The sequence below is a fragment of the Brachyhypopomus gauderio genome, chromosome 14, assembly GCF_052324685.1.
Source record: "Brachyhypopomus gauderio isolate BG-103 chromosome 14, BGAUD_0.2, whole genome shotgun sequence".
In the NCBI taxonomy this organism is placed as follows: Eukaryota; Metazoa; Chordata; class Actinopteri; order Gymnotiformes; family Hypopomidae; genus Brachyhypopomus; species Brachyhypopomus gauderio.
The window spans coordinates 16,530,704-16,554,157 of record NC_135224.1 but is presented as its reverse complement, the minus strand read 5'-3'; the positions used below and the strand labels follow the sequence as shown (position 1 = coordinate 16,554,157).

At 39.4% G+C, this 23,454-nt stretch overlaps 2 protein-coding genes across 29 annotated transcripts in view; one reads left to right on the top strand and one right to left on the bottom strand.

Moving 5' to 3' along the window:
• The window catches only part of camk2d1 (calcium/calmodulin-dependent protein kinase (CaM kinase) II delta 1), a 51,082-nt gene extending 31,104 nt beyond the window's left edge, over positions 1-19,978 (top strand). For 2 of the 11 annotated variants that reach the window (XM_076973558.1, XM_076973557.1), the window contains exons 9-20: positions 3,166-3,260; positions 3,680-3,802; positions 4,098-4,181; positions 5,603-5,645; positions 6,140-6,174; positions 7,354-7,413; positions 10,549-10,596; positions 11,220-11,268; positions 17,221-17,296; positions 17,388-17,482; positions 17,774-18,005; positions 18,303-19,978. In XM_076973558.1, coding sequence (XP_076829673.1) covers positions 3,166-3,260; positions 3,680-3,802; positions 4,098-4,181; positions 5,603-5,645; positions 6,140-6,174; positions 7,354-7,413; positions 10,549-10,596; positions 11,220-11,268; positions 17,221-17,296; positions 17,388-17,482; positions 17,774-18,005; positions 18,303-18,306 — 944 coding nt within the window. In that variant the 3' untranslated portion in view covers positions 18,307-19,978. Of the gene's footprint in view, positions 1-3,165; positions 3,261-3,679; positions 3,803-4,097; positions 4,182-5,602; positions 5,646-6,139; positions 6,175-7,353; positions 7,414-10,548; positions 10,597-11,219; positions 11,269-17,220; positions 17,297-17,387; positions 17,483-17,773; positions 18,010-18,302 lie in introns of those variants that run through there. The other 9 variants (XM_076973564.1, XM_076973563.1, XM_076973566.1 and 6 more) reach the window with 7 other exon arrangements.
• A 343-nt stretch (positions 19,979-20,321) lies between these two features.
• The window catches only part of ank2b (ankyrin 2b, neuronal), a 126,875-nt gene continuing 123,742 nt past the window's right edge, over positions 20,322-23,454 (bottom strand). For 17 of the 18 annotated variants that reach the window (XM_076973546.1, XM_076973545.1, XM_076973555.1 and 14 more), the window contains one exon: positions 20,322-23,038. In XM_076973546.1, coding sequence (XP_076829661.1) covers positions 22,789-23,038 — 250 coding nt within the window. In that variant the 3' untranslated portion in view covers positions 20,322-22,788. The remainder of the gene's footprint in view (positions 23,039-23,454) is intronic. The other variant, XM_076973539.1, reaches the window with a different exon arrangement.

The window sequence follows — 23,454 nt, the reverse complement described above, 5'->3', positions numbered from 1 at the left end:
CAGTCTCGTCACAGAACACTATTTACAGTCAAGTCACAGACATTTCATGTATAACCCAAAAATATTTTTCAGTAATTTTTAAAAATTTATTCAAAAGGAACATTTCAAGAATTGCATTGTTTCTGGATTTTTATTTCTGTAAGGGTTAAACTACTCTAACCCATGCATTATACCATGTGAACAGACAGCTGTGATGCAGTTCTCAAAATTGCACAGTGAGCGAGTTGGAGTAGATTAATTCAATTTTTCCATGGTTTCTTTATGTACATCCATATATGCTCCTTTAGCTTCAGTACAGCCCAGGTTGTCATTAGTAATTCTGTTCTAACAAAGTCAATCAAAGCCTAGAAGACCCTGCTACTAGTTTCGTTTTGCCCATTGCTAAATTATTCTACTTGCGCAATACCTAATAATAACTTATCTAGATAACTAATGTCCAAAGTTCATTATACCATGACTTGGGTCACAGGTTTATTAGCTATTGTTACTCTGTGTGACTTTGATACTGTGTTTGGATTTTAAATTAAATTTAAGCTTAACTGAGTGCCTGGAACTGCCTGGGCATTGTTATCATGTTGCACACATACCTGTTAGTCTCGAATGATCTTTTAGTCCCAATTGTTCACCCATACAATTTTAAGTTTAAGAGAAGGCTTTGTGTGCATGTTGGCTAGATAGCATTGATGTAGTAATGGTGAAATTAGTAATGAGAGTTTAGATGTAGCAGTAGTCAAAATCAAACTAGTAACAGGAGTTTTGGTTTGCTTTTGGAAGGACAGAATTAATTGAGCCTGGGGTCATTTGAAGGACTGAAAGAAAGAGAACTGATTTACACTCTTGGTTCGAATCTAACCAGCTTATTAGTACAATGGCCACTTTAACTTTTGAATGTTATCTGTGAATCTGATCTTTGCAGGAGTGTTTATTCACTTACTGTAGACACTTAGTAAATAATTCACCCAAACACAGCTGCAGCAGTGGACGTCTGCTGATTGGCTTCCATTTAAATCGCCTGGTGAATCTTGTGATTTACTAGGAATCAAAGTGTTATTCTCACACGTGTTGAAAGATAATGCTATCACATTAGTCTTTTTTGTCTGACGTTCAAACTGACAGATGTATGAACAGGTTGTGGAAACATTTATCGCCACTGTGATATTAGGCTAGCATCGCGTGGGCAGCTTCTGCCAGCAGGTTGAAAATGTGTTAATTACAGCATACGGCTGTTCTCACTCATTCAAATGCATTTTTTTCCATTCAGACGAGGTCATTTTGATATCATAATTATTACTAGAATAGTGAGCTTTGTTGTACCCTAATGCTAAATTATGTAATTTGTAGAAGGAGCACTTTATTTAAATGAAAGGTGCTGTTCCAGATGTGACTTATGGAGTCTGACTCTGGAGTCTGAGGCTTTTGGAGGATTTATAAAACATAGTTCAATAGAAAATACTTCTTGTCCTTTGTTTTCTCCTCCTGATCCTGTCTATTGCCTTATTAAAACATTAATTAATCCTAAAGAAATCCTAAAACAAAACAGAATCCTTTTTAGGATTTTTTTATTAATGTATGTTATGGCTGTTTGGTCCACCATAATCAATCAATCAATCAGCCAAAATTTATTTATATAGCACTTGTTAAACAGTTTACAACAGTGTCACAAAGCAGCTTTACAAGTGTTCGAGTCCAAGCCCACAGTGAGCAAGCCAAGGGCGACAGTAGCAAGGAAAAACTCCCTAAGAGCATGAGGAAGAACCCTTGAGAGGAACCAAGACTAAGTGGGGGAACCCATCCTCCTCTGGCAGATGCCGGTCACCATGACAACAATAATTAGATACATAAACAAAAGTTATGAAAATAAAAAGTAATTCTCATCATTGTTTGTATTTAAATACACGTGTTCTCTATGTAATTCTTATTTTCAAGAGTCCTAGACTTCTTGATGGTCAGTAATAGTAGTTCAGTGTTGATACACCTGTAGCAGGGTGGTGAGTGGCCAGGGCAGTGGGTTGATCCTTCATCCATAGCTGGTTAGGCAGGAGGTGGCTGGCCCAGGGTAGATAACAGGAAAGTACCGTCTCTCCTTGTCTCAGTATTTCTTGGGTAGGAGGGCAGCCATTTTGAAAGAGAAAAGAGGAACAACTAGCATTGTATAGGATTGTATGTGGGACAGAGGAAATGTAAACATTTCAGTGGCAGCAAGTCCGGCATTAAATTATTACAGCCTAACTAAAAGGGCAGAACCAGAAGGTAACAGAGACTTGGGATCATCCTGAGACATTGTCATCCATCTACTACACCATCAACAAACTTGATTGATTACATGCAGTGATAGGATGACAAAACTAGCACAGTTTACCATAAAACCCTTCACCCATGAACCCCTGGATCTGCAACCTGTATCTAAGGGGGGCACTTTAATTACCAAACGCTAAACTAAATAAGTACCTTTTCAGCCTAGACATAAAGAGCAAGCCCATGCAGTGCTTTGTAGTTCAATAGAAGAATTTTAAAATTGAATTTAACTGGGAGCCAATGCAGGGCTGATGAGATCTGGCTGATAAGACTGGGCTGATATGATCAAATTTTCTAGTTGTAGTTAGAACTCTGGCTGTGGCATTTGGAACTACTTGAAGTTTATTTAGATTCCTGTTTGCCATGCTGACAGTAATGAGTTACAGTAGTCTAATCTGGAGCTAACAAAGGCGTGTACTAATTTTTCTGCATCGTGCTGGGATAATGCATCTTTTAGCTTGGCAATATTGTGGAGATGTAGAAAAGCTATCCTAGTAGTATTATCTATGTATTTATCAAATGATTGATCAGAGTTGAGTATGATTACGAGAGTTTTGGCTACTGAGCCAGGTGTAATGGGGTAGTCTGCATGATTTAGAATTAGATCTGGTATTTTCTGTCTTGAATCCTTTGGGCCCAGAAGGAGAATTTCCATTTTGTCACCATTAGCTGGAGGAAGTTTAGCGACATCCAGCATTTAACATCTCTTACACAGTCCTCAATTTTCCCTAATCTGGGTTTGTCATCAGGTTTGTTATCATAATAATAGATACTGCTGATTAAAAAATAACACTCTTTCCTATTTCTTCTTAGGGTGATTGTAATCATTTTATGTTTTCACTTTATGATTCATCTGTGTGTTGCCTAAAGGTGTGATTCTCTATATCTTGCTGGTGGGTTACCCTCCTTTCTGGGATGAGGACCAGCACAGGCTGTATCAGCAGATCAAGGCCGGTGCCTATGATGTGAGTTTTACACACAGTCGCACGCATGCACGCACACGCACGCACGCACGCACACACACACACACACACACACATGTGAACATAGCCGCTAGCTTTCTCTTTTCATCTTTCAATGTTTTTCTTGAATTTTCCCATTTTTTGTTAACTGTAACCATAACTTTTCTAAGTTGATCATTAAAGCAAATGGATAATCATACTCAATAATCAAGTGGACTACAGTTAGTAAACTAGCAATAAATAAATGTTCAGGCATGTACAGAACTTTATGTTTAGGCTTAAAACTGTGTACACATGATGTTTGTGAAGTTCTCCAATCTGTGGACCGTTGTGAGGATTGAGGGAGTTACACAAGTAAAATAGCCTTTTTTTTCTATCTGTATAATTTTAATTAATCTCGCTCTGTGTGTGTGTGTGTTCAGTTTCCTTCTCCTGAGTGGGACACAGTGACCCCAGAGGCCAAAGATTTAATCAACAAGATGCTGACCATCAATCCAGCCAAACGCATCACTGCTGCAGAGGCCCTCAAACACCCATGGATCTGCGTAGGCATTCTCTCTCGCTCTCGCTCTCGCTCTCTCATGTTCTCGCTCTCGCTCCCTCCCCCCCTGTAAACTCAAGTCCTGTCTCCCCTCTGCCCTCCCAACCTCTTTAACTTATTTTGTAGATACTGGTTTCAAATAACCATTACAGAATGTTGTGACATCTGATACATTTTTAGCTGTTCCAGTGCATACCCCTGCATGTTATCCTGTTATAGCTTTGCCTACGTGTGCTATTTATAACCTTATCTGCCACTGTATATTTAGACATGTTTTTAACTAATTTTTGTTTCTATAGCAACGCTCCACAGTGGCTTCCATGATGCACAGACAGGAGACCGTGGAATGCCTAAAGAAGTTCAATGCCAGGAGAAAACTTAAGGTAAACCTGACAGATAAGCACGCACACACACACACACGTGTGCACACGGTCAGGTAGTTAATAGCTAGACTACACTTTGCTTTGAGTTTATCTGGATGTAGAAAGCAGCATCAAATTTGAAGTCCCATATACACTACAAACAGGTATTCTTCAACCCTGCTGCTGGTTAATTTTGCTAATTGAAAAATCTAATCTCCTTATCTGGTTAGCTAATATCCACAGTTAGGCATAAAACATAATGGTGATACCAACACTTGGGTCACAACAGTTATTGATCTTGATTGGTAGCTATATGCATTTAGAAAGAATATTAAGCCTGTCAGGACCTACATTTGAATTAAATGGTTTTGTTGCACATGGTTAGTCCCAACTGAGTGTTCACCCATACTGATTTATAAACATTTAAGAGAAATTTGTGTTTTTGTTTGTTTGTTTGTTTGTTTGTGTGTGTTTGACCGTGTGTGTATGACCGTGTGACCTTTTCAACCAAAGGTAAACCAAAACTCCTGTTTGGTTTGTCCTAATGCTATTTAACATCACGCAAAGAAACAGAACTGATCTACACTCACAGAATATCCTGTTTATCTGGAAACCTTGTGTATTTTTAAAAATACACAAAAAAAATACACATACACAATGTTTTTAAAAGGCTACAACTTTGAACACACATCTTTTTCTATAGTACTCTACTGTTACTCACAATCTGTGGAGATGTATGAAAAGAGAAAGGGAGCAATGACTTTCCCTCAACATCAAATCATGATGTTTCCCCTAAAATAATTACATTTAGAAATACTTAGTAGTAATATCTGTATAGCAGTATGCACAAGATTATCTTTGCTCGTAGCTGGAATCTAACCAGCTTATTAGTAATAAGGTCACTTTTACATTTGGATGTTATCTGCGAATCTGATCTGTGCAGGAGTGTTTATTCACTTACTGTAGACACTTAGTAAATAATTCACCCAAACACAGCTGCAGCAGTGGACGTCTGCTGATTGGCTTCCATTTAAATCGCCTGGTGAATCTTGTGATGTACTAGGAAGCCATATGTTATTCTCACACGTGTTGGAAGATAATGCTATCACATTAGTCTTTTTTGTCTGACGTTCAAATTTAACAGGTTGTGGAAAAATATATCGCCAGGGTGATATCTGCCACCAGGTTGGAACCGTTACAGCATTTGGAGTAGAAAGAAGTATCAAATTTGAAGTCCCACATTTACTGACCCGAGGACATTTGTTTAGACTTCAAAGTAAAAGTCATCCTTATACACCTTCAAATGTGTCCAGAATCATTAGATGTAGTTGAACTCTCACCTTCTTGGACTTAAGCATTATTCATCCCTACGACTAATGTTTTGGCAGTTAGGTATTAAACCACTTTAACCTTCACTCTGTCACCTCTGCTCAATCTTTCAGGGTGCCATCCTGACCACAATGCTTGCCACAAAGACCTTCTCAAGTAAGATCCTATGCTGTGTTCTACCTAAGGGTAGAGTAGCAGTCATACTCAAATATGTTAGTACGTTCATTAGTGATTATGGATTTTTCAGTAGCATTGCTACTGGCAACATGTGTATGTGTGTGTGCGCACACACGCGTGTGCAAGCATGTGTGCATGCCCGCTCTATTTCTTCACACTGTCTAAAACTCTGATTTCTTCAGATAATTATAAAGTATTCAGATAATTATATGGTAGTTGCATTACATGAATTACTCTGTCATTCATAAGCTATTTTTCTCCCTTTACAAACGTCTTTGTCTCTGTACTGTCGCTCTTTCCAATTAAATATGAGAGAAGTACATTGATAATTGGTGACCACCATCGTGTGTGTGTGTGTGTGTGTGTGTGTGTGTGTGTGTGGGCGCGCATAATTGTGTGTGCTGTTGAAGGTCACTAAGATGAATGCAAATCTCTCACCTCTTACTCTCCCTCATTCTTTTCTCTCACCCAAGACAAAAACCCATACAAGAAGCCTGATGGTGTCAAGGTAGGTTCCCTTTGAATAATCTCTCACTAACACTTTTTGCCATTTTGAAAGTGTATAAGATCATTTAGGAATGTGGGCTTCATGGTTTCAGTGGTTTTACACATTCAGTTCCTCACCTGTCCGTCTTGTTCAGCCCAGTGTCACAGTTTCACCTTCAGCTGGTTTCATACTTGCTTTTTTTCCTTTTGCTATTTTTTTTGCTTTCTTGTTCCGTCTTACTTCAGAATCTGATATTATAATGAGAATGTTAGACTTTGTTGGGAGGGTGTGAGGTGTGCTGTCTATCAGTGTGGTTTCATAATGAAATGGATATCACATGAATAGGCACGACGCCAGCACTGCGGAAGAATCAGTTTTTTTATTTATTGTTTATGGGTCAGAATATGGGGTTAACTCGTATTGTTAAATATATGGTTAAAGCCGGTATATATATTTTTTGCTTTATGCTCTTTTATGAGAAGTCAGTCCTCAGTAGGAAAATGCATTTATCTTCCAGCTTTTGTTCCAGATGATGTCATGTTGGAATTGGGACTATGCATTTTGAACAGCTGGGTTTTGACTTTGCTAAAGATCCAGGGCCTATAACACAACACACTCTCCACCTTCCTTCACTTCCCACTGCTGTCCAAGGCATTCTTTTAAAATTGGCTTGAAGACTGAAAGGGAAAGGGGAACATTTTTTTCTGTATTTATCTGTATATCTATATGTATCTCTACAACGAATGCCGACAAACATCCTTCATGCGTTTTAAACTAATCTGAAAGCCAAACAAAATCCAAACTTTTTGATGATTTAAGTGTTTCCATGATTGAAAATTCAGAACCCTCTGGTATTTTCCAGGCTTGGTCAGACTTGATTTTTTTCCTTTAAAACGAGTTTTAAAAATCTTGACACAAGATATGTTGTGCTAATGTCAAGCTGATCTTTGAACTTCACCTGACCGTATCCTGTGGCAAATTATTACTATGAGGCAACTATTTCGGTACTGTTATCTCTGAATATATGAATGAATGTATTTTATTGATTTTCCTTAAATACCAAGATTGTTAAAGTAGTTAATCTTTCGAAACCGTTTACACCAACTCCCCACACATTTTCCTTTTTTGGAACGGTTATCACTTCCTCTTCCCTCATTGGCCAGCTGTGCTTGTCTTGTTTCTGTCCCCTCCCCCTTGTAGATCAACAACAAAGCCAACGTAATCACCAGCCCCAAAGAGCCAGTGCCCTCTCCTGCTCTGGTACTCTGTCTGTCTGTCTTCACTGAAATCTCTTTTCATCAAGAATTATTTTTGTTTAAAATCCCTTTCCTGTGGTACTACAGTCAGATCAACATTAATTTTGTAATCAATGCTAGCTTAAAATCCATATTTCTTCTAGTAATTTTTCATTCTGTTCTCCGATTTCTGTTGTGGGCAAGCCATTTTTGGTGCATACGTAATTTCTTTTAGTGACATTTATTTTGACAAACTGTCATACTTAAAGGCTGTTGCGTTTTTACTAAAGGCTTCACTAGAACTTTGGCCACGTCCTTTTTAGTTATGCGATTCATCCATTCTCATCATCCGTTTAAATCGAACTGCATGGTGCACGCGCACACAGACATCCGCATGTGAACATGCATACATATGGAGGCACGTGCGCATAAATGCAGGCACCAACATGCATGCAGAAACATGACCATATATATATATATATATATATATATATATATATATATATATATATATATATATATATATATATATATATATATAATTAGTGGTGGGACTTTAACGCGTTAATTTCGATTAATTAATTACATGAAAATTAACGCACTAAAAAAATTAACGCATTTAACGGACGAGACACTTTTGTGGAATGTTTCTCAGTGCGCGAGTTCCGGGCATACAGATTATATGGACGCACAATAAGATGAGCATGATGGAGATGACTGAAGAGGCTACGCTGGTGGATGAGAAATTTAAATATAAGAAACTTCCAGAAGGAAGTACAAACACAAATAGTGTTATTTACACTTTATGCAGGAAGGAGTTCGCTTATCACAGGAGCACTTCCACCCTTCATTACCACCTCAACGCAAAACATGTTGGGGCTAACGCTGGGCGTACACTGTGCGATATTTTAAATCGTGTACTCAGCTCCAGCTCAAACTGTACGACTAAATCGCAGGGAGAGTCGGCTCGTGGAGCTGCTTCAACAGTGCGATACTCTCACGAGGAGCGATTTGAATTTCAAACATGTTTGATATTCTTGCGACGCTGCGATTTCTGATCGGGAGTTGGTCGTGAGGTGTGAATCGCTCCTCGTTTACCTGTGTAAAGTATACGATGCACGACACGCGATTGAGCCGAAACGAGTGAAAAATCGGCTGAAAATGGGCCAAAAATCGCACAGTGTACGCCCAGCTTAACGCGCAGGTCAGTAATGGTAACTTAGCTGCTAAATGTATTCCTAGTACGATAGGGTGACCAAACGTCCGTAATTCACATCCTGTGAGGAAACGTCCTGGTTTTTAAATTACCTTCATTGGACCATTAAGACTGGATTAAACTTTCGCGAATGGCGCGCGACTCCGCACGCGTTTATACATGATGCGTCACATTATTTGTGTTGTCCGCTCCCTGTGGTCGAAGATAAATGCTTACAAGAAGCGCTGCGAATTGCGTCAACTGATGCAAGTTACGAACTACCGTCCAGGGGTGAGTTTCCCAAAACGTTCTTAGCGCCAGGTACTTCTTAACCTCGTACGTAAGAACGTTTTGGGAAACTCACCCCAGAAAGACAATGTCGAAGAAAATCCAGCAGCTGTATGATGAGGAAAGAATTAAAACAGGTTATTGTGAAGAGTGCCACAAATGTGGCTCTGACTGGGGATCACTGGACCTCTGTTAGCAACAAGAATGATCTTGGTGTGACAGCTCATATTATAGATGATGAATCTATAGATGATGAAGATCCAGTCATTTGCTTTGAGCATGCAGAAGACCACTTCTAGGCACTATGGAGATGCCTGTGGCAGAGGCCTGGGAAATTAAAGAAAGTCTACCATCTAAAATGGTATTAAAAAACATCTTCTGATTTACTTCAATTCTTCCAATATCCTGAGCAAAACTCCCTAAATTAAACAACATTTTTGGTCAGAATTTCCAATGTTCTGAACTGTTTTCTGCACACTACACATATATTGGTCTTCGTAGTAGACTGGTGGAAAAATAAACAAGATGTTGAAGTTTATGATTATGTTCATTGATTCATTCATCATTCAAACTTAAATGAATATTTCTCATGTTAAATACTGAAATGCGATTAAAATGTGATTAATTTCGATTAATTAATTACAAAGCTTCCGATTAATTCGATTAATTTTTTTGATCGCGTCCCACCCCTAATATATATATACACGCACACATATACACGCACACAGTACACCTGCGCACACAGTAAACTTCCCATCCCATTACTTACCTTGTGTCCCCCACCAGTGGAAATGCCCCCCCCCCCCTTCAGAGTACAAGTCTTTATTGGTGTGAATGTACAGCACACAGTTAAGACTCTTTAACCGGTTGTAGCATGTCGCATGTCTGAATGGACTGTCTGTTAAGTTTGAGATATGCTACATGGTATGCTGCAAGATGCCTTATGACATCGAACTATTTTGTTGTTGTAACTGCACCTTGTTTACTGTGTGCTTGTCTGTGTTATAACTTTTTCATAGTTTTTTTCCAAATTTATCATCAAAAACATAACTATAGAATCATTTTTCAGTGAGATTTCTTTTTGTATTTCAGTATTCCTTTTGAAAGTTTCTAAACTCAGAACAAAAATTCAGAGGTGCGCATTTTTGGATGTAGTCTCAAGTTTTGTACTGATTCTCAGCTGCAGAATATTTCAGTGTACTTGATATTCATCACTTTTGCATTTAGGTTTGCATTTTTCAGCAGACGGCAGCCTACTGCTGAGACACTTTAAACAAATTAGAGCCATAACCCCTGCCTGCCTTCCCCATCACCCCTTTCATGCCCAAGCCACTGCATTTTCCTCTTTCTTCTAAAGACCACCAAGTATGTTTAGAAAGGAAGTGAATTTGGTTACCTAAAACCCTGTTGGTTGAGGCAACAGATTTGATCTAGTATGGGTTCATCTGTAACCAACACCACAAATTACATTGATATGTTTTTTGATTAGGTGTTTTTTTTCCCCTGTTCATAGCTTGAGGTGACACTTTTTTTGCCCTCCCCAAAGTTTTGTTTCAATCAAATCAATGCTTGGTGGTCTTCAGATCCAGCCCTCTGCTGGACCACGATGTAACACCTTCCCACCGACCTCCGACTCTTCTTCACTCCCTTCCTTTTCTCTTCATCCTTCTCGATCAGGAGCCTCAAACCACTGTTATCCACAATCCTGCTGATGGAAACAAGGTATTAAGTGTCTGCACCAGGCTCGTGCCCGCAGACTTGCTGCTAGTCTGAGGTTTTTGTTGTCTGTGCGCTGCTTGATCGCTGGCAGGGTTTGTTTCCGCCCAAAGTTACAGAGGATCCATTAGACTCATCGTGTTTGAAATGGGGGTGTGCTTCATTAAGTCTTGTGCAATAGAGAAGAGGATGGTGTGCCGCTCTGCATGTCTCTAGGCTTTTGTGTATTTGCCATTTGTGCATGGGGTGTATATTTTGTGGCTTGCTTCACAGGTAATGTTACAACCTTTGGAAAAGGGTAGTAACTCTTTGACAGGCTTGCTTGGGGGTGGAATTGGTGATGTTAATGGATATATGCCTGAGACCTGCCTCAGGCAAAAAATAATAATAATAATAATAATAATGCACCATGAAGACTTAAGTTATAAATATAGTTAATCCTTTAGCATCACAATAAATCATGGAATTTACACAGTTACTTTGCTGTGGCCTAGTTTATCAATATCCTATAATGTTTACTGTGGAAAAGATGCATTATGGCAAAAAAAATCCTTGGATTTCTGTGATGCTTTGATTCATGTCTGTGTTCAAAGAAGATTGGCATAAGTGCCACTTTCCTGGTCCTTTTTCAGGAGTCTTCCGAGAGTGCCAACACCACCATAGAGGACGAAGATGTGAAAGGTATGCTAAATTCACATCACAGCAATAGGTTCGTCGATCTAGTTTGATTGATGTTTTTCCACATAGACAGCATTTTCACTGGCTTTCATACCGTTCTCGAGTGGTCAACTTGAGTTGTAAAATTGGCATATTATCCAAGATGTGTGATCTTTTGACCTGAACCATGTTAAAACATGCCACATGATTGTGAGGAAAAATCTTTAACATGAGTAGTTATTTAGAGTCCCCAGTCAAAATGGCACCAGTGGCCAGCGCTCCCTGAGTTTTAAGAAGCTGTGCGCAGCCTAAATGGCGTCGTCGGGCTTCGCTTCAGCCAATGGCGTGCACAAGTGGCGCTGTTCGCAGTGAGAACACGTGAGATCACGTGAGATGATGTAAGGCAGGACCTTCAGAAACCTTGGCCCTGTGCCACGTGGCGCTGAGCGTTGTCCCTGCTGTTCTGCAGGTGGCAGCGTGGGCGTGCGGGCGCGAGGAGGTGCGGCTCCTCCTTTCCTACAAATGCACACAGCCAAATTCCCAGTCCCGATTGACCATCCTTTGCGTTAAGCTTTGAGTCCTTTGTCTGCTGTAGGTCACTTTTTGTGAAGATTTTGCAGTTGTGTTTTTCATCTTGTTTTTTTCTTCAACCACCTTACAGCCAGATTTGGCTGGATATGTGCAGAGTTAGGCTTTCTCATCAATTTTAAAATGTATTGAAATTGAATCATGATGTTAGTGTTAAAATGAGTTTAAAAGTGTATGTTCTGGTGGTTAAAAAGGAGCCAAAAGCAGGATTATGATGATACCAGTTTGTAATAGTTAAAATATAAATATTTTAGTGTGAAAATTATAATATAGTTTCCATATTAAAGAATTGTCTGTAGGATTGTGTAGTTCAGAATCTGTGAGTCAGTGTTCGGTTCACATACATGCACATTTACCTCAACAAATTATTTGAAATTTCCCTTATTACTCCTTGCCTAACTCCTGTCTGGGTGAATAATGTGTTAGCTCAATGATTCATGAATCCCAGTGACTGCACATAACGTAGCTGTGAGAAGCTACATTACCTGATGGCTGTCTGATACAAAATATGAGTGGCTAACTGAACTATTCTTGTTACGTAGATCCTGTTCTGTACTTACCTTTATTTTTCATTTTCCATGTGAGCTCTTGCTTTTTACTTTGCTGCTACAGAAATGATAATGAGGCATTAAAATAATCGAGTGCACATGGGTGGATGTGTGAGTGGGCGGGGGTGCGTGGGTGGGTGTACGCGTATGTGTGAGAGATAGATGGAGAGAGAGAGAGAGAGAGAGAGTGCGTGAGGTTCCCTGTCCATTGCCTGTCAGGCTATCAAGGTTTCGACCCCAGTCGCTGAAATGAATCTTTTCTCTGAAATGAATCCGCCTGGAGGGCCATTGTAAGACCTTGGAACGCTGTCGAATTTCTATTACAGAACCAATGAGCTGGAAGTTTTGAAAGCTCCTTTTGTGAGGAAACAGTCAGTGGTTGTTACATGGCACTGCTATGCTGTTCTGATGGGGTTGCCTTAGTGTCCGGGTATTCCCTAAGCTCTGGAAGCGTGCCATTTGCTGTTTAGGAAGTGTTGCTGTTTATACTTTTGCTTTCATGTGTGTAAATGTGGCATGAGCCCATAGTACACTGGTCCACTAGGACTAACTTGCATTTCAACAGCGGAAATCCATGTTCATCCAAAAGCACTCGCTCGTATACTGTTTTGTTGGAACCCATTGCTGGTAAAGCAAGTAAACTAATCCACCAAACAGTTAGCTTATTGTTACAGACCCTGTTTAACACATGTTTGCCTTTACACACAGTGTTGCCCACTTTAAAGTTATTTTAATCTATATCAAAACACTCAGCTGACGTTTTTTAAAGGAAACAGTGAAGTTTTCTTTATGAACACTTCTTAATAAAGATGGCTAAAAATATGAGTGTCTGAATGAAGCCAGGTTCTTTTGTTTTCTATTTTGAGTGACCTTGACCTCAGTTTATTCCCTCCATCCTTATCTCTCTCTCTTCTGCCCCCTTGCATTTTTTTTGCTTTGTTGGCTACACCTTTGCTCCCCTCCCATGTAGAAAAGTATGAACATCCACCCAATCAGCAATGCACCTTTCACCACCACCGCCCTGTTACCCCTCCTTCCTCTCAGAACCGTTCCTCCCTCTCCCGACTAGAACACCACCCGACACCTGATCTCCAAATCTGCCAGCAGGGGGGCATGCTCACTCTTCCTCCTCCTCTTCCTCCGGTTCTTGTTCCTGGCGCTTCCTTTAGCGCATGGCCAGGTGCAGAGGTGTGTTGAACCAACGCTCTCCGTTTTGCGTCCCTTCGGCAGCCCGTTGCAGATGTAAATCAAAGCCCGCTTACAAATGATCTCGTCTGGATTAGAACCGCAGAAGTGTCGGCGGGAAGGGAGGAGGTCACCAACCTAGGGTTCTGAACAGAGCTTGCTGGAATGACCAGAATATTTGACACAGAGCTTCCGAGTTACATTCTGTTGGGTGTGCAATTCTTTCTGCGGTGAATAGTTCTGATTATCAATTGCAGAATTTGCCTCTTGAAGCAAAGCACCAGGAGTCAAAACCGATTGATTGATTTATTAATTTATTCGTTCATTCGTCGTACGTGCGTGTTCCTGTGGGCGTGTGCGTATGTTTGCATGTGTTGAGGGGTGTCTGTCACAACATTGCTCTCTGGTGGTGGATGTTGAAAGTGCAGAGGTTGGCATGGTTTCCCCTGTCTGGCACCAAGGGGCTCATCAGTCTGCATTACCGATGACGGTCTCATGGGTAGTTTGGTGTGCAAACACAAGGGGCTTTTTGTGTGTGGCAGCTTCTTGCATTTTAAAACAAATGTGCAGGTTTTAAACACACACGCACAATTTTCTTTTTTGGTTTTCTGTTATTGGAATACTGGTCTTGCACACCTGCAAGAATTTAGTACATCCAGCTGAAATGATATGACGGGGGTCACTGATATTTTACATGTACAGCAATATTATCAATTAATATAATAAAAATTTAATAAATTTAATAAACTTAATAAATAAAAGTTAATTAGCATAGCTTGTTAGTCAATGAGTATAAAATTAAACATAATGCTAAAAGATTTTTCCCTTGACTGATGGATGTTGTGTTTCTTTAGAAGCCTTGGTTCCTCTTAAGTGTATTTATTTAACCTCCTAGGACCTTCCATCCACATGCGTGGACGTAACATTTTGGGTTGTCTAGACCACAGCGCTAAATTTTGCTCCACAATGTTCTGGTGTCCGCTTACGAGGACGTTATACTGCCCCTTAGTGGTGGCAGAAGTGTATAACACATTACAGTTTTTTTTCACAATGGCGGACAACACACCCAAAAGTTCGGATGGGAACTCCCGATACAAACGTCGACCAGGTAAACAAATTGATCAGATTTTGTGGCTGATTCTTTTTCAGATATGTATAAAAGCGTTCAATGTTTGTTATGAACGTCAAATTTTACAAAAGTTAGCAACTTTTAACTATTTACCATGACGCTAAACATGACTTACACATATGTGGACTTGCGGACTTAGTTCAGTTGATAGGATGTCATATATGCTAACAACATAATGTGAGTGACAGAATTTTGGGATGTTTTAGGTTAAAAAATATAGTTTACTACAGTACAAGCAGATATAGCATGTTTTATAAATAAATCTACATATTTTTTAATTAGATTTTTTTCTCATTATGTTTTTTTGTTTTTTTTTCCAGAGTGTTATTCTCTATCACAAGCACTGGAGTTATTTAGTGGAGACAACTCAGAGGTGGAAGATTTGTCAGACACTGATGATTTTGTGGGGGATACTGAATATCAGCCCCACAACAAGAGCCAAGCAGCAGTGAGGGGGACAGTAGTGGGTGTAATGATCCCATTCCACAGCCCTCTCAGCTTACCAGGGGACGTACACGTCACCGTGATGAATATGAAGAATATCATTCAGATCGTGACATTGCCAGATCACGCACTCCTAGACGTCACTCTCGAACACGGCAAGAGCAGGCTGATATCTCAAACCCTGAAGAGACAACACCAGGACCAAGCCATAGGGCAGTCATGGCCTGGTGGTTAGAGAACTGGTCTTGTGACCGGAGGGTCGTGGGTTCGATTCCCAGACCTGATGCCATGACTGAGATGCTCCTGAGCACCCTTAACCCTCAATTGCTCACTTGTATAAAAATGAGATAAAATTGTAAGTTGCTCTGGATAAGGGCGTCTGCCAAATGCCATAAATGTAAATGTAAGCCATCAAGAATAGTCTAAAGAAGGGCGTGGGATGTGATGTGATGTTCTCCACTAACATCAAATCAAGCCCAGTTTGAGCGTGAGGAGGACCCATTTGAGCATGAGTGGGCAGAAGGCAACTGCCAGAGATGGGACAAAAAGCTGAAACAATGTGACCATCTCGTGACCAAATATCATCCATCAATACAACTCTAAGATGGGTGGAGTTGACCTTGCAGATAGAATTATGAGTGGCTGTACAAAGAAATGGATGCTGCAGATGATAATGCACTTCACAGATTTGGCTTTAGCCAACAGCTGGCTACTGTACCACAAAGACCTGACTATATGTGGCACGCCAAAGAAGAACATCCTGCAGCCCCCTGATTTTCAAATCTAAGCGGCCATGAAGTTCTTGGCTCAGCATGCCAATGACATCTCTGACGCTTCAGAACAGGATGACCAAGATGTGTTAGTCCAAGGGAAAAGCGTCCAGTGAAGGCAGTGTCTCATTCCGCAGGAGGGCCAGTGCACAAATGCCAGAGCAAAAGGCTGTTCAGGAAAAACTCAAGTGTAGAGTGTTATATGCAAGGTGTTCCTGTGCTTACATGGAGATCGCAACTGTTACACAGCATTTCACTCATGTGTGTAAACACATTCCCACAGGGGAAAAAAAAAAAAAAACTTTTGAAGTAGCAGTTTTGGAATGTAAATAAAATGCAATTGTTCATGCAGAAAAGTAAAAGAACAGTAAATACAAAACTATGTTTTTTACTTTGTCTTCTTGTTCAAGCAGCACTACATATGAGCTTTATAGCTCAAAGGGACACAAATGTTGTTTCTACTTCTGTTTTGCTCATAGGCAAAAAAATGCTGCTGTGTTCAGGCACATAATAAATGTTTTTTACATCATTACTAATTGCAACTTCATTGTGTTCTATCGAAATATAAAACGAAAGTCCTCATATGTGCACATCATTTTTCTCAGAAACTACATTATGTAAAAAGATAATTCTTAATTTTTACACTAATCAGGTGCCAATTAACCCAAATATCAAAGAGAAATAAAAAATGCATGCCATGCAAGAGTTCGGGTCTTAGGAGGTTAAGATATACTTGCAAAAAGTGTCTTTCAGTAGGTCCCAGTAAACATCCTCTTTGTTTCGGGCAGCCAAATTGGTTAATGCATCTGTTCACGTACATTTGTAGGCATTTACGATATTCAGTATCCTCACATTTGTTCTGTGTTTTGTTGATTTAGTGTATTTATTGATTTAGATCTGAAGCGTTGGGTCATGTGCCATTTCCTCTGGTTGTTTATCTCACTCTGCAATAAGTCAGAATAAGGAAGAACTGTGAAACCCACCTTCCCACACCGCAACTTTTAGGACATGTTCATTATAAGCATACTACTGTACTAATTCATGTCCGTCACCAAATATTTCTGCTTCACACATTTAAAATGGATATTATTATTTGTAAGAGATTGTCATGCCATTAAAATTTTAATAAAATATTTTAATAAGTTCAGTTGATTGACAACACAAAAACATCAGAAGACAAAAGGGGCGAGTTAAATGTTATTTGGAGAATTTACAAGTTGTATAGAGCGTGGTGCTGGGTTTGGTTACTAAGTCAGGTATTAAAGCATTTGCCAAATGCTTTCATTTGAATGTTGTTCACTCATTGCTTTAGCACGGAAGCAGGAGATCATCAAAGTGACTGAACAGCTGATCGAGGCCATCAACAATGGAGATTTTGAAGCTTATACGTAAGTGTCCAAGCCCTCTGCCAAGCCACTGACACAGCAGCCACACACACATATATTAAAAGCACTTCTGTCCTCTGATTATGGCCACCAGGAAGATCTGCGACCCTGGGCTGACCTCTTTTGAACCTGAGGCTTTGGGGAATCTGGTAGAGGGAACGGATTTCCACAGATTCTACTTTGAGAACTGTAAGGCATGATGGGACTATTTAATTCCTTAGAGAAAGTGTGAGTGTTTTTGAGGCTGGACAAGTGTAATGTTTTCTTTGAAGTTGTTGAAGTGTATGTGTAAAAAAAAAGTATTCACATCATGGATTTTGCTTCTCAGCCTCTTCCTGTTATATCAAAGTAGCCACCATATACAAGTATTAATTCTGCAAAGTTTTTTTTTTTTCCCTCCTTCTTTGTTCGATTATTCAAGCTCTCTTTGTAATGACAAGCCTGGCCACAGTTTTTGCCATTATTCTCTTCCCGCGCCAGCTCTCTCCAAAAGCCACAGGCGTGCCGTCCACACCATCCTGCTGAATCCTCATGTGCACCTGCTCGGGGAGGATGCGGCCTGCATAGCCTACATCCGACTGACCCAGTACATGGACGCCAGCAACATGCCCCGCACCATGCAGTCGGAGGAGACCCGCGTGTGGCACCGCCGTGACAGCAAATGGCAGAACGTCCACTTCCACCGCTCCGGCTCACCGACCATACCCAGCAAGTGAGCCTAGCGTGTGCCCGTTGTCGTGCTTGGTGTCGTGCTTGTGCACAGGGGCTGGTGCTCCTCTCTGGCTTAAGGAGTTTTAATAACAATAGAGATTCTCTGCAATTGTTGTAATCACTATTATTATCTCAAGTCTCTGTGCAAGAGCTCACCAATGAATGTCACATTATCCATGTTCCAAGTCTATTCTGAAGACAAAGTCAAAATGAAGTTACCAGGCATTATGTAGAAGTGTTGGATAATTTGATGTTTGGAACGCGACTATGAATATAACGCGTGTTTTTGACTTTGCAGTTAATGAGGCCTCCTGAGCAGGGCTGCTCAAATGAAAACACATGTTAGATGAGCATTGGTCCTTCCCACCAAGTGTCCGTCACACCAAAACCCCACTCGTCACAGGTTCTCGGCCCTGTCAGTCTTGTTTACATATCGTCACTGCTGGACTTAGCCGACGCAGGGGTGGAGAATTGATTAATCATTTTGTATCATTTTGTACATGTGTATGTGCGTGCATGTGTTCTATTCGCATGCTCTCCTTAGAAGACATTTATGTGAAAAGTGTGATCTTATTAGGTAGACTTTTATCTTTTTTTTTTTTTTAATGTTTAAATTTTCTATGGTGAAAAAGTAGTCATTATCGCTGTTATATATTTGGGTGTGAGAATACATCAGGAAATGGAATTGTCTCTATATATATATATATATAAAAATACCAAGTCTAAGTGACACACAGACACAACAGTGTGAAATGACCATATCATTATAGTGAATACTAACCTAGATGCAATATGTCGGTGTCACATCAAGGATATAGATAGAAGAATAGTTCTGTCACTTCAGTTTGGTTCATGTCAGTGCTTTTCTATATTTCGAGTTGAAGTGCAATATGGCAGAAAACATTTGAATTTGACAAATGCGCTTGCTTTTGGTTTTGGTGGTGTATAAGCCTTTTGTGAAGTTGTGTGAAATGCTGTTCTTGCGTTATCTTTTTAGATTTTTGACAGTTTACCGTGACCTTAGATTAAGCCCTGTTCTGTTTACTAGGTCTTAGAGGGATTAGCATCAGTGATGTGTAATACTCACAGGGGAACATATTAGAATATAGTTTGCTATTTGTGTGTTGGCAATGTCATCACCTGAACACAGTAGAAAGACTGACAAAAATTGTAACTGAAGAATGTAACAAACATACTACACCAATGAACACAACTGGTCAATCAGAATTTTTTTGTTGACTTGTCGTGAGAGTTTTATGCTTTTGTTTCCTTTATATTGCGTGCTAATCAATTGGAGTATTCTCAGAAATTCCTTCATGGACGTATTAGCCTTAGGTTTGTTGTCATGTACTGCATGAAATGTAATACTTTATCAACCCCTCATTGCTTCCGGTAGTTGTCTTCTCAGTACCGTGTGCATCTTGCTTTGGTCTAAAGTCAGATAAAAATTCTGCTTTATATTCCCAGATGTTTCCATTTAAAACAACTGGGTGGCATGTTTAATTATGATACTAAACTGGGTTTAAAATTATATATGATAAATAAATGTCACTGTTGCTGTTATGCAAATGGAGCTGACATATCAATACAATTTTGTTTATTTAGGAATGTTTATAAATAGAACTATTCTTATAGACTAACAAACTTGAAACCACAAACACAAACATGTTTTTCTAGTTGTTTGTGTTTTGTTTTTGATGTTTCGTTTGGGTGGGGGTGTTTATAATTTCAAGTGTTCATGAATACAGATAAGAAATAAGGGTGCGGGTGTTCATGGGTGTTTTGATTTCATTTATTTTTTTGCTCAAATTATGTTTGTTTTTTTTTTCTTTCTAAAGGCAACGTTTATAACCCTCATTGATCTTCAAACTGAGAATTAACCCCAGTGACTTAAATTTGTACACTAAGGGCAAATGTGAGTACAACTAAAGAGGGTATGTCAATAAAAGCACCAATAAAATGTGAAATGTGTGATTTTCTCCCCTCCTTAGTATTCATTTTTAAGATTATACACCTAATTGTTCTTTATAAAGAACATAATGATTTATGTCCTCCGTATCGTCTGTGCATGGCTCAGCATAATGTTATCCATATTTATAAAGCATATATACCTACAAACTTGGAGAGTTAAAAGTTTGTTTTAAAGTGATTTTCAGATTGGACTCCTGTGTATGTGGTGTTTTTGGAAAACATTGACCAATTTTTGTGGATTCCCAAAAGTTTGCAATTACTTCTTTCCAAAGTCAGTGTTTCCATATTATTCTAAATGCTCAAAACGATGCATTTCAGGTGCAGAAGAAACTGAGGCATCACCACATGGACTACGTCAAATTTATTATCTGTCATTTACACACTGCAGCTGCTGGTTTCTGATACTCATGTAGTCATTAAATACATGCCCTTACAAATGGCCATACATACGTAACCACCAACATAGAAACATGATGAGCATTCAGGAATTTTTTTTGTTTAAATTTAGTTTTCAATTACAATAATGTTTTATGAATTGAACAATACCAATACCAAACAGTATCAGTCCTGAACTGCATTTGCCATGAATTAGAAACAATAAGTGCCTGTTTGTAGTCTCGAGTTCATTATTTTTACTTTTTAAGATGGCAATACATTTCAAGAACAGCTTGACAGTGCTCATGCTACTTGTTTATTGCAAAAAAAGATATCTTGCTACTTGCATTAAAACCACTGAGGACACACACACTCATGTGCACAGATTCTCTATGGGCAAGACTAAATAAACAAAAAATGGGAATACATGAATATTGGAACAGATCTGTAATTAATTTTTTCTCATCATTTCTAGCAGTATTTAGCACTGTAATGGTAAACTGAACAACATTGTGTTGCTTGTTTGCAAACTGCAAAATATTGTTCCAATTAACATTACATCTGCAATGTTCATGCTGCATTTACAAAAACTCATTCTAGGCACAATTCAGTAAATTAAAGTACATTTTCACATTAGCTGAAATGTAGTTTTTGGCTTTAATCAGCAGTTCTTTCCTTGTATGTTGGTGTTTATCATGCAAGTGCCGCTTTAGACATGTCATTAAAATTTTTAATCAATTGTAAAGAATGCGATTTTAAAAACGTCAACAGCCATGATGCCATGTAAGGTAAAGGAATCAAAAATACGAAACCATAGTTTGTCAGGTCCTTAGAATTGTTTTTATTTGTATTCTATTGCCAAAGTCTATTCCTGTTATTAATATAGCAAAGCAGTAATGTATTTCAGACTTTTCCAAAAATTATTTGCTTTTTACTCGTTTTGAATGGCCCTTTCTGTTTGTAGTCTTACACTATTGTTGTAGTATATATTATTCAGTAATTAATGGACTGGGGGAGAGGAGTAATACTTAGGAAAATGGCGTCAATGTGAGATTACCACTTTCTTTTATTTTACACCATTTGCAATATCAGAAATTAAAACAAATAAAATCCAAATGCACATTCTCTTTGCCTTCCTCGTACAATCTGATGAGTGCTGGTCACAGGGCTCTGGAACCCTCATCATCGATGTTATAAGTGTACCACTAATATGGGAAGGGATTAGACTCAAACTCACAAGCACAGGAAGAGTTTTTTGGGAGTCACAAATGGAAACTCATCAACAACCATCCTTTAAATAATCGTGAATGCTTTATAATTGGACAGTGCACAAAGAAATATGGATTAAATGAACAACTTTCATGATAACTACATTCACATATGCAGACAAGGGGGCAGCATTGATGTGACTGGTGGTTAACATAGTGAGGAAATGCACACATACACACACACTATACATAGTAAGGGCAGACCGAGTCCACCGTGCAAAGCTGTCACGGCCTCGCATGAAAATACGTGGAACGGCCGACAGGAAAACAAACCGTGTGAGTTGGGGAAGAGATTTGCCAAGCTTTCATTCAATATGACTTTCTAAATGCACATTAAAGGCAGGCATGGCACAATCTAGTATTCAATAAACCATGGCAGCGGACTGGTGACGGTGATTTCACATTTACACTGAATACAAATTACTCAAGCTCATTCTGGTATTATGGAGAAGTACACAATAGCACTCATTCCATTTCTACACAACCTCAGTACTGTCCTGACTTATACCTGCCTTTGTGGTATCTGGCAAACCTGCCCTCATAACAGATATCAAAGAATCAGTTATCCATCGGAAGCATCTGGACAGAGTTTGAGTAAATGATTGGTAATATGTTTAATTGAAGTAGTGCGTTGGTGCAAGTTTACAGCAGGTATCTAGACAGTGCAGTGTATGCTGCCGATTCTTCCCTTTCGATTTCAACTGAATACATTTTATGTAATATTTACATGTCCCACTACTATCAGCTATCTTGCAGAAAGAGGTCTGTGAAATAGGTTAAAGTCCAAGATGACCATTTTTTTTTTACATAATTAGGATTATGTTTGTACTTTCTACTACAGTAGTCAAAATAATAAAACAACAAATTATGTTTGTAACCTGCAAAATAAAATAAAACTGTCTTTGGTCACAAATAGAAAATAAGATCAGAACTTGGGAACAACAATAAAAAAGAAAGACATTTTAACTTACAATCTATTACAAAGTGTTTGCTTTTTTGTAATGGAGAAAAAATATATAATCAAAGATAGGGCCCTGAAACAGGGAATGGTGCTGTCATAGTGGTAGTGAAAGAGGGTGATTAAAGCGGACATGGCTCATAATTGGGTATTCTGCCATGGTTTTTGGGATGCTTGCTGCACAGCGAGTATACGTGAAAAGCACAGTTCGACTAGTCAGTTGATGGGTTGTCCTCGTCCTGCTTTTCCTCTTCCGTCCCTCCCTTTGCCACCTCTCCCTTTTCCGGCTCGTCGGTCACTTCTGGGGTGCAGTAGCGCTGGAGCAGTTGGTGCAGGTGCAGCTGGAGGTCGTCGGGGCGCAGGGCCTCCTCCGTGTCCTCCAGTCGCTCCAGGTGCGTGTGTTTGCCCTGGCTGTCCCTCACCGCCGTCTTCTTCTGAGTGCATGTCTTACGCATGCGGGTTCTGCAACATGCATCGAGCCAAACAACGAGAGTCAGCACACAGCGGTTTCGGTGCATACTGCTTGCACATTTCAGAATCACTAAGGAAAGACGTGTTTTTTTAAATAACACACCTTCACAGACATATTAGCTAGCTCATTGAAAACACACACACACACACGCACACGCACACGCACACACACACACACACGCACAAGCCTGTTTTAAGCTTTACAGCCCTAATCAGGAATTTCTGCAGCCTGCACTTTTTCATACTGCAAGCTTTGAGTATTAGAACTCCTAACAGCTAATTCAGGGGTGCTTGTGGCACTCTTGGCTGTTCCTGATTGTGGCTTTAAAACCAGGTATTAAAGCTCTATATGTTAAGGCTATAATTATTTCATGCCACACTCTGCAATATTAAATTCATTCAATGGT